Source organism: Ostrea edulis, chromosome 4, assembly GCF_947568905.1.
Source record: "Ostrea edulis chromosome 4, xbOstEdul1.1, whole genome shotgun sequence".
In the NCBI taxonomy this organism is placed as follows: domain Eukaryota; kingdom Metazoa; phylum Mollusca; class Bivalvia; order Ostreida; family Ostreidae; genus Ostrea; species Ostrea edulis.
This window is the reverse complement of record NC_079167.1, coordinates 15168985-15180839: the sequence shown is the minus strand read 5'-3', so window position 1 is coordinate 15180839 and position 11855 is coordinate 15168985. Positions and strand designations below refer to the sequence as shown.

Sequence of the window (11855 nt, the reverse complement as noted above, 5' to 3'; positions counted from 1 at the left end):
TGTATGCAATTCCCATTAATTAAAGTTTTTTCTAAATGTCAAAGGATATTGTCTTACTACTGTTAAGCATTCAAATTGGGGTTGAAATATCTCCAAATATTGGTTATGAAAGGTGAAGATAACGAACAGTGATCAATCTCATAACTCCTATAAGCAATACAAAATAGATAGTTGGGCAAACATGGACCCATGGACACACCAGAGGTGGGATCAGGTGCCTAGGAGGAGTAGGCATCCCCTGTCGACCGGTCACAAATCAGTCTAGAAAAGGTCAGGGACAATAAATATGACATTGGTGTACTATTCATATTAGTTACAGGGGAGAGCAAAAGGGCGACTTTCACAAGCCTGGCTCTTTTCAGAAAAAAAATTCTTACCACTACGACCAAAATTTAGAGACATATTTAATGCTCCATAATTTACTTGTGGAGGAACCGAAGCTCGTAACGACTTATTATACAGTAGGTGAATAATACCAAAAAAAATGTCGTTTATTAAGTAAATGGTTAAAAAATTGTACACATATATGGGGGTCAGTGTATATACATGTATAGTATAGTATAGTGTAATGTAGTGTAGTATACAGTCAACATTACACAAATATCAAGCAATCTGACCCCATAAAATGAATGATATGAATATGTTATACATGTAAAACAATCAGTCTGTCTTGAAAAATGGATGACAAAAGAAAAACTCCAGTATTTAAAAAATTGTTAGCCAAAGCATAAGAAAGAATACAGTGAGATCAAAGATACAAAGGAGGTGGGGGACTGGTGGCTGAAAGTAAACATATTAACGCCAACATTCTAACCAATCTTCATGTGATCAACAACGAATAAAATAACAAATTATTAAACAGCAGAAATATTTGAATGTTAAATACTTACATGATTTGCATAAAAATACATCAATACAACGTTTACTTTAGGTGTATAATAATGATTTTATCTATTTTAGTCGTAAGCCTTTTTATCATTGAAAATGTCGTTACTCAATTATGCAAGTATCATTGAACGTTATGTAAGCATACAAATAACAGCATTCCATTGGCATCCATAAGATGTTTTGAATGACTAAATCAGGTCTTACCAGGTAAATGCCTTGGGAGAGGGCTGAAATAGGCTATGCCTGCTGTCCAATCCCATTCACTTATTAGTAAATAAAAATATTGTTTAAATTAGATGCCTTGAGGAAGATTGATATTGGTTTTGAAATGAGAAATATTGTGAAATACAATGATCTGTTTTTATAATTATATATGTAAAATGACATGACCAAAATTAAGTGCATGTATCAAAGTAGCTGCAATAATGTAGCCTTCTCCGATTTTTTTTTTATTCTGACGTTTTCGGGAGAGGGCTATAATTCCATAGGATCTTCGTAATGGTGTAAAATATTTTGTATGAATGACCTGGAATAGGTTACGTGTATTTGTCTCTAATGTTGTTTACACTAAAAAGAGTACCAACTTTAAGTTTGGGCATGTCTAATAAAATTGTTTTACGTTAAATATAATGTACAACATAAAAAAAATTCTTCGTCGACCCCGTCATGCTTATTATCGCGAGATTTAACAAGGGGATCTACTGACAAAACCCAAAATCTTGACAATTAGCGCTAAAATGTGGTAGTTCAACATGGACTCAATCTATTCCGACAAAGAAAGGAAAATCATATAGTGAAAGAAAGAAAGAAATTACTCTCTGCTGTTCGTAGTTTAACTTGATATCAAATATAAACCTCTGAAGAAAGCACTTTCCCTCCATACTCGTACATATAAGTAAACACTACCTTATATGGGCATATGCAAACCGGAAGTTCAGCGTCAGCACATCAAACATGCCGTACAATATGAATCGAGAAAGTGGAATAGATCGAAATTGTTTAAAAAACGCGCAAGTTGCAGGTTGTAAATTTATATATTGACTAAAACATATAATATCAACTTTGTTTTAAGTAAAGAAAACCAACTGTTTAGAATAATAAAAATGTTGCGGGAAAGATTCACTCCCGCATCTCCACGATTACGGAGATCCTAAGGAGTTGCAACTCCCCCCCCCCCCCCCCCCCTCCAAAATAAATGTAGAAAAGGGCTACATTATTGCAGCAAGTATCAAAGACGCGATATTGATACATGTACGCCTTAAATAGTAAACACAAATACAATACGATCAATGCTTACATATACGTGTTGGTTAATTTTATTCTGATGTATTTCATCTACTTTTTAATTTCATTTACATGATAGAGAGCCATCATATCAAAATTGCTCAGGTAATGAAATTTTAGTATTGCACATTGTGTTGCACCTATCTACTTTCCTGAACTTTCTTTATGAAGTTCGATCCTGCAGGATTTCTTACTTCCTCACAGTGTTCCAATTTATTAACCTTTTATACTGTTCTTATGTAGGTATTATACTGAATCTGCTGTCAATCGCCAGTTAGTGCACCGTGGTCTTAAAATCACCGTGACATCTCCAGTAAAATGAATGCATCTTCACTGAGCTTCACTCTTATTTCCCGCCATTACCTGACTCCTTGGTGACAACTTCACTCTTATTTCCCGTCATCACCTGACTCCTTGGTGACAACTTCACTCTTATTTCCCGTCATCACCTGACTCCTTGGTGACAACTTCACTCTTATTTCCCGTCATTACCTGACTCCTTGGTGACTTCCATTTCTGTAGATAAGTATTTCATTATTTGATTGTAGTACTATGTCTAACACATATTGCATATCATATTAGTCGATAAGAGCTTTTATCATATGATCGATAATGATTATGTGCTTTCTAATTGGTTGAAATCCAACAACCTTGGGAAAATATAACATTATTCTTACCTGGACGTACCTTCGAGGTGAATATAATATTTGCTTTATTCAACATCGAGTCAAAAAGAAATTGAGAAAATCAAAATGTATACGACTGATTATCATTTGGCGTCACTCAATGTCAACTTGCGTCTCTACTCATTTCGACGTCTCTACTCATTTCGGACTAATTCCGTGGGGATCCAGGTTAGAATAGGTCCTCAATACCTCTTGCTTGTCGTAAGAGGCGACTAAATGGGGCGGTTCTTTGGATGAGACAGCAAAAACCGAGGTCCCGTGTCACAGCAAATGTGGCACGATAAAGATCCCTCCCGGCTCAAAGACCGTAAGTGCCGAGCATAGGCCTAAATCAGCCCTTCACCAGCAATGGTGACGTCTCCATATGAGTGAAACATTCTCGAGAGGGACGTTAAACAATATACAATACATTTTCAACTATCTTGCACTATAGTTGTAGAGAGAGAGGGTGGCTCCTATCACAAATTAGTGTTGAGTGATAGTCACATCGAACCCAATCTAATGATGGCCGATCAGGTATCGTGCGCTAAGTTCTAAATGAACCAGTAGTTTTAAATCAATTAGTCATACCATCAAGAAATATCTAATCACTTTTGGCTAGGTCGTACACTCTGGATGTATACAGAGATGGACGACCAGGTATTATAATTCGTAGGCTCTAGGAGTCAGTTTCGAGGTTTTAAATTATTCAATCAAGAAAGTTTGATAAACTTTGGGATAAGAAATGTTACTAGAAACGTGTACTCAAGATGTTTGGGAATTTCCCTTATAGTGACCTTCACTATTAAATACTATGATTTTTCCACATTTTACATATTGTTGTACTATATGGAGCAATCCAAGAAATTCTGAAAATGTGAATAAGCTTTTTATATTGCAAAAACGAGCTGCAAGGGTAATTCTTAACATCAGAAATTTTGAAACACCATCTAATGTCATGTTTACAGAATTTAACTGGTTGCCTCTATCAGATTACTTTGTCTATAGAAAAGTCATTTTAGTGTATAAAGTTTTACATGGTTTAATGCCAGACTATTTAAATGTTTTTAAATATGTATCAGAAGTCAGTCAAAGACAAACTAGAAATTCTTATTCAAATATATTGTATATACCCAGGGCAAAAACAGAATATTATAGAAGATCTTTCAGCATTTCAGGGAGCACAGTGTGCACTACAGTGAGTCAAAATATAAGAAACTCAACGAGTGTTGCGTGTTTTAAGAGAAATTATCTTAGAGATTATCACCATACTTTTTAACTTCATTTTGTATTCTATTTATCTTACATTCATAATTATTTCTTAAGTTTATATGTATTCTACTTCTTTTAGTCTGTATGTATGTTATATGCAGGACCATATTGAAAACTAGCGTTATCGCTAAATATGTAATCCTGGATAAATAAAGGCTTTATTATTATTATTATACAGCAACCAAGAACGTAATGCCATTATCATTCCTGCATCTGACAAAATCTGAAAGATGTAGCGTATATTGTACACAAAATATAATTGGAATTCCTTTTTGGTGATTTCTCACACTCCGCCGTGAAGACCAATAGGAAGCAAAATACTTATTTTTCAATTACAAACATCTGTTATATCATTGATCTTTTAAAATGGTTTACAATTTATCTACGTAATATAGCAATCAAGTGTTACATGTATCATCTTATTTTCACATATATTCAGGTGTACCTCAAGGTTCTGTTTTAGTGCCTTTACTATTCCTGATATTTAATCATTATGGTGATGTACTAGTATAATCAGCGTGTAGATTGTACACTGATGATAACTCGCTCCAGCATGCCTCAGATAATCTCTTTGAGATTGAACATAGGTGTAAATAAAGCATGCATAACGCACAAGTTGTGAGAGAATGCACTGTTGTAAGGGGATAATAAAATTACCTTCTCCAAATTGTAATTACAATGAATTTTGAAATAAAGCATATTGTAACCCCTCTCTCGCACAACATGAATTTTACTGAAAGCATTATTGTAGTAAGTAATTATATTAGAATATGTGAAATAAGATCATACCTGTTTTTTATAAATCATGCTGAATGTGTATATGAATGGATTTAATGCTGAATTAATTGGCAGAACAAGAACAACAACCCATGCATATACATCAGATGAAATCTGAACTCCTCCATGAGCCAAAAGTCCTGAAACGAAGAGAAACCCTTAATGTAAATTAACAATGCCTGACAAAACATTTCGTATATTTTTCCCCAGGCACCTGATCCCATCTCTGGTATATTCAGGGTTCCGTGTTTGCCCACCTCTGTATTTTGTATTTCTTTATAGGAGTTGTGAGATTGATCACTGTTTGTTATCTTCACCTTTCATCCACACCACTATTTATAGGATACTTTACTCAGATATGTCAAATATTATATTGTTTCATTGTGAATCAAAACATCAAAGTGTTTACTATAGTTATATTTTACTGTAGTATATTTTATTAGGATTACTATAGTTTGCATTCGTAAACAACAAATAGAAAAGCAACGACGATTGACAAGAAATGATAATATGTAAGAGAAATATAGATGTATACCTATTAGTATGATGGGGATCCAGCAGAAAGTGTCCGATAACACAACATAAGAGAGGGACTTGAACACAGCAATCTCTCTCTTTGTCGTGTCGTTCGTAATAGCATTTCCAATGCGCTTCACTTCCACATAAATGAGCATCTGTCCTAGAACCACAGCTATGAAAATCAGCATATTAAATCCTATGAAAACAAATGTGGAATATTCCCAACCTTGGACCCTCTCCGCCGTCAAAGGGAGAGATACACATACTGTAGATCTGCTGTAAAAGTCAGGGTAGACGGACAGAGGAACCGCTGCGAGTGCGATGGCAATTATCCATACAAGTATTGCAACACAGCGAGTACTTTTCTTCCTTTTAAGGAGTGCCAAAGAAAACGGATATTTTAATACTATAAACCTTTCAACTGTTATTAGAAAAACGAAAAGAACAGAGGCTTCGCTAGAAACCGTGGCGAGTAACCCGGCAATTGTACATGTTGCACTAGATCGCCACGGATCGTCATTGAATCCATATACGTTACGATATGTTAGATCTGCTATTGCAATGATGAACAGATAAACGCCCATTAAAAAGTCGGAAAAACTCAGATTCAATATGAACATTTCCTGTGAAACAGATTTTCTTCCGCTGACATTCCTTATTCTGTAATAAATAACATACAGATTCCCAACAAAGGAAAACAGCGCCATAAACCAGATCATCTGGGCCAGAAACCCAATACTGATCAACTGTTCGCAGGAGGAAATACTGTCACGGGGGGATATGCATTTTGAGGTATCGACTGACATGGGCTTAGCACAACAAATAATGTAAGAGTCCGTCCATAGCCATTCAAGGTTGCACAAGCCTTGGAACATTGTTTTAGATATAGTTAATTCATTTTCTTGAATATATAGATATTTAACTTCTTCCATTCTTTTAAAAGCATTATAATCAAGTTCTCTCAATCCATTTTTGGACAAATCTAGGACTTGCAGTTTTATCAAAGGGACAAATCTTGCAGACGGAAGTTTTAACAATAGATTGCCCGTGAGATTCAAATGAATTAGTGAAACTAAGTTTTCCATTGCCCGTTTACGTATTGTGTGGATTTTATTGAAGGCTAAATTTAATATTCTAAGAGATATCAGTGTAGAAAATGCGAAATTCTCTAATACTTCTATTTCATTGTTTTCTAGGTTCAGTTCCTTCAACTTGCTTAAACCAACGAACATGTGGCTCGTGATTGTGTGTATAGAGTTATTGTTCAGATCAATATAGGTAAGCATCTCCTGTGAATCTGAAAAATAATTATCTGTATTTGCAATAGCATTATGAGTTAAGATCAATTTAGTCAGATAATTTAGGAAGTAAATTGATCCTGGTACAATTTTCAGAATACGATTGCCTGTGAAATCTATACGTTCTAGACTTGAACTAAATTTGTGTTTACTATCTTTCAAACGAATAATTTCTATTTCGCTATATTTTGAGATCAAATGCCTTAACTTTGGAATTTTAGTGAGAAAATCCAGTTCTAATTTTTTTATGCAATTGTTTGAAATATTAAGGTACAGTAATTCTTGCATTCCTTCAAACAAATTAGTCTCTATATGATGAATACTGTTGTATGAGATATCTAAACTTTGAAGACTTTTCGACCCTAATTGGCTTCCTAGATTTTTAAGAGAAACGTTTCCTTTAAAGCAAGCAGATAGATTGAGATGTACAAGAAAACTGAAATTCTTTAGATGGTGAACGTTCAAATTGCTTGAGCTGAGATCTAGAGCTCTGGCCTCCTTTGAAACATTTTGCAGTGAGTCACATCTGAATACCAACTTCTGACAGGTGCAGTGAGAAGGACACTTGTAAAGGGTTTCGAGACAGGAGTAACATGCATTACTCTTATATTTGCACAATAATTCATCCTCCATCTCTGGACAATGACTTATATTGTCACAAACGTTTATATTATCGATACAATTTCCATCATTGCATTGGAATTGAAATGTGTTGCACGGTCCTCTATCTGCAAAAGAAAAAAAACCCATTTTCTTACTACAACGTTTGCTGTAACTTACAAGAGAGTAATAGAAATATTGTAATTTGTCCCTATTCAGGCATGCAGTGTTTATGCCTCGATGCTTAAACTTTATCAATTTATATCAATGCACACAACCTGCATGCACACATACCTTTATACAGAAGTGTAACCTTTGTCATAGACATCATTTTTATTGCAAAATATCACCTTAGAAAATGGTTACATTTAACTAAAGAATGTTTCACAAATAATCACACGCTCCACCAATCAACATTGATTTCCACATCAAATTTCGACTTCCTAATAAAACACAATCAATTAAATTTCTATATAAAACCACCGTCGACGATGCAAAGCCCCCTGGTAGGAAGACCTACTTAGTGATTGTTTCTTGAAAACTAGAAATCAAAAGATAGGACACCACGCTAAATCTTATGAAAGTTAAGGTTTTAGATCACCTAAGTCACTCAGATGACCTATTGCAATTGATCTGCGTCCGTCGTCGTGCGTCGTCCGTTAACAATTGAACAATTTTAACTTCTTCTTGATAACTACCATTCCAATTCTTTTCAAATTTGGTATGAAGCATCTTTTGGACGGACAGTGCTGATATAACTTGTAAATGTCAGGTCTCCTGCACCCCTGGATTCATAGGGACGGGGCAAAAACTTCCAAAAATTAACCAATTTTCAAAAACCTTCTGTAGAACCACACATGTGTAAGAAAAACTAAATGCATTATGATGTAGAAAGGGGTGGGGGGGTGGGGCTCTACAAAGATTGTAATTTCATAATTCCTGGGGTAGAGGTTTTGACCCCAGGGTAGGGCCAAACTTTATATGTAAACACTTAAATAACATCGTCTTTAGTACTCTTGATACTAAAATTGATACTAAATGGATATTTAGAAGGAGTAGGTAATGCTTTACCAAAATTGTAAATTTTATGATCCTGGAGGATAAGGGTTTGGTTTCAGGGTGGTGTCAAAGTTATTATAATAATTTGAAGGACTTCTTTAAGTTTGCTGACACCGTATAAAATCTAAATGCATGTTTAGGAATAGCAGAAAAGGATGTACAAAAAATTATTTATTTCGCAACCCAAGGGTTTTAACTCTAGGATGGGTCCAAATTAATCATATCGTTTAATGTTAATACATATATTATGTAAAGTCTTTCATCAGTGTATGCACTTTTGAGGGCATTGAAGTTTTAAGAACACATCTTGTTTTATACTGTTGCTGAATATAAGAATTTAGCTTAGATATTCAGAACAGGATTTTTTCTTCTAGATTTCATAGCCCTTGTGAGTAGTGATACTCTTAACTAGCGCTGAGGTGACCGATAAGGCCTGTGGTCCCCTTTTTTTATATCTCTGATAGAATCGTATCCCTGGCAAATGAGGAAGAAATAATCTGATTGTCTACATCGTAGGTGTAAGTCGTATTTAAGAGATACTTCAGTCGTAAGTCGTATGTATACCACTTAAACATATGTGTTAGTGTACAACCTAGTGTATCGTACATGTGACACGATAGATAATTTTATAAATATTGACGCATTTTTTAAGTTTCGTAGTAAAGTATTGTGTCATCTAATAATTAAAGAATATATTAGATTTACAAAAACATAGGCTTTAATTATTTGATGTTATATGTAAACCATACATAATGTCAAGTGCGGTTTTTTTTTCTCTCGAGCAAACCAAATTTCATAATCATGACACGGGTCATTTTGATATTTTTCACTCTGGAACGTTTCACCAATGTAATTCTGTTTACTGAATATGAATGAATTATGATTTCCTGATACATTAAGAGATGTCGCTTATGTTAGTCAGAGGTGGTGCTGACATTCCCGAGTAACGTAATAACCAATGTGATTCTGAAGAGTGCATCTTACTAAAAACTTACATTCTATCTATACTACAACTAAATTCTACAGAATCAAAAACTATACAACCTTTACAAATTCCCGTTTCATGGTATATACTCAGAAGTCGTATGATGCTCGATGAACTGGATTCAAAACGTACATTAACAATTACCTGTAAAAGATCATTAGTACATATTAAAGTATTACTATATGAGTTTTTTTTTTTTTTTTTTTTTTTTTTTTTTTTTTTTTTTAGAAATCTAAGATGTTTGTATTACCTACCATATATGGGACATCGGTAGGAGTCTGGAAGCTGGTAGAGATGTATTTGTCTGTCTGTACGTTTTGATGATAGAATACTGGTTCGTCTGGATCAAAAGTCGTGCCGTTGGTTATGAAGACGTCAAAATTTACATTGTGACCAGAGTACTTCATTGTAATACAACCAAATTCGGTTGATACTGGCTGAATTGTACTGTATAAAACAGCGCTGTCCTCCAAGCTTTCATTAACCTTCGACACTCTTTCAGAGAGAGCAAACAATTCTCCTGAAATATTAATGAATAAGATATGATTAATGTACATCTTAGTACAGTACATGAGTCAATTTTCATATTATTTCATCAAGCTCATCTTGGGATGGTGATTCTGTGTAAAGTTTGGGTTTTATATTGATTTAAAACAATTATTCCAAGATAATATGAAACGTAAAGAAACGATCATATCAAGATGCGTGTCTCACGGCGAATGTTACAGGTCAACAGGAAATGCTTACTCCTCCTAGACACCTGATCCCACATCTGGTGTGTCCCCTGGGTCCGTGTTTGTCCTACTCTTGATTTTGTATTCTTTATGGGATTGGTGAAATTGATCACTATTGATCCTTAGTCTAAAATAGTATGTAAAGAATGACCTAACAATTGGTACGTAAGGAACGGCCTAAGAATCGGTACGTAAAGAACGGCCTAACAATCGGTATGTAAAGAACGGCCTAACAACTGGTATGCAACACGTCAGAAAGTACAGATAGTATTTGCAAAAAAATCATTATACCGACCATAGAATTTGCGAAATGCTGACTTCAAACGAGACTGTTAAAACTCCTGTAACTTCAATAACTTATTTGACAGTAGCATGCCTAGATTTTAAAATTGATCATACACGAAACATGCTCTCGCGTAATCAACCGAGACATAAACACTATATGCAGTTGATAATGGAATATCGTTACATAAATATGGGAAGTTGACGACTGAGAAGCCTACGTCATCCCGTTTGTTATAAAGTTGGACTATCAGTTTGCCTTGCTTGATTGATTGCTGTTTTCCGCCACACTCAACAATTTTTCAGTTATCTGGTGGCGCCCAGTTTTTATTGGTGTAAGAGAGAACCCAGATACAATGTACCTGGGAAGAGACCACCGACCTTCCGAAAGTAACTGGGAAACTTTCTCACTTACCGGCGATAGCGGCAGTTTGCCTTGAACAAGAAGCAAATCTAAAAGACTTTGTCACGAATTGTGGTGCCTTTTGTTTCGAGTTCACTGAGATATAGGCCTATATATCCAACATATAATGTTTTTATTTCAGTCCATGTCTAAATTTTAGATAGAACATATACACTGGTGCGCTCTAATAGCATTTTGATATACAAGGTGTAAAATGAAGCACTGCGTGAAATAGGAAAATTATCCTAAAACCTACGTGTTTTATGCTTTCCAAAGCTTAACTTCACCAAATAAATGTATATGCCTTTTATTGTTTGCTAAAGAAATATATCTATTTGTCTTATCTACTCCTACAAGTAAGAGCTTCATTTAATGTCCCAGCGCTACCTATATTCCTCGGACGTATTACATTCGAAAGTCATTTTTCAACGAGCTAGTTCTGACTGAATTTTGGTCGGAAGATTTTCTTAGTAAAATTGGTACAGACATACTTCATTATCGTTAAATGGCTGTTGTTTAATCAGCCAATTCCTAATATTCGTTAGAAATGTTGATACTGCAAGTATGTTATCTCATTCGAATCAGTGAGCAAGATTTTTTTTTTAATAATTTGACGTAATCATATCTTTCCTGAACAATTTTTCAAAAAGCGATGTAGTATTTCAAAAACAATTTCTAAAATCAAAATCGTTTTCAAATCTGCCATGCATATACGAAATGACAAACGGGATGATTTCAGCTTTTCCATCGTCAACTTCCCATATTTATGTAGCAATATATTCCATTAGCACCTGCATATGGTATATATATATATATATATATATATGTGTGTGTGTGTGTGTGTGTGTGTGTGTGTGTGTGTGTGTGTGTGTGTGTATATATATGTGTGTGTGTGTGTGTAGGACTCGAAAGTGCGATGGCACTCCAAAGTGCAATGGTCACGCCAAATTGCGATGGTCTGCGCCATACCCCGATGGTGTGACATGCCAAAGTGCGATGGTCCACACTCATGCGCCAAAGTGCGATGGTGTGAGACGAATGTGCCATAATGCGATGGTGTGACACGACAAAGTCCGACGGCACTCACTA

The 11855-nt window shown here is 35.0% G+C and overlaps 1 protein-coding gene across 1 annotated transcript in view; it reads right to left on the bottom strand.

Moving 5' to 3' along the window:
* Positions 1 to 4892: 4892 nt before the first annotated feature.
* Positions 4893 to 11855, bottom strand: part of LOC125668880 (relaxin receptor 1-like) — a 37827-nt gene continuing 30864 nt past the window's right edge. The window contains exons 10-14 of the mRNA XM_056161231.1: positions 11121 to 11129; positions 9602 to 9840; positions 9407 to 9491; positions 5422 to 7431; positions 4893 to 5026 (exon numbers count right to left, since the gene is read on the bottom strand). Of these exons, the coding sequence (XP_056017206.1) occupies positions 4893 to 5026; positions 5422 to 7431; positions 9407 to 9491; positions 9602 to 9840; positions 11121 to 11129 (2477 nt within the window). The remainder of the gene's footprint in view (positions 5027 to 5421; positions 7432 to 9406; positions 9492 to 9601; positions 9841 to 11120; positions 11130 to 11855) is intronic.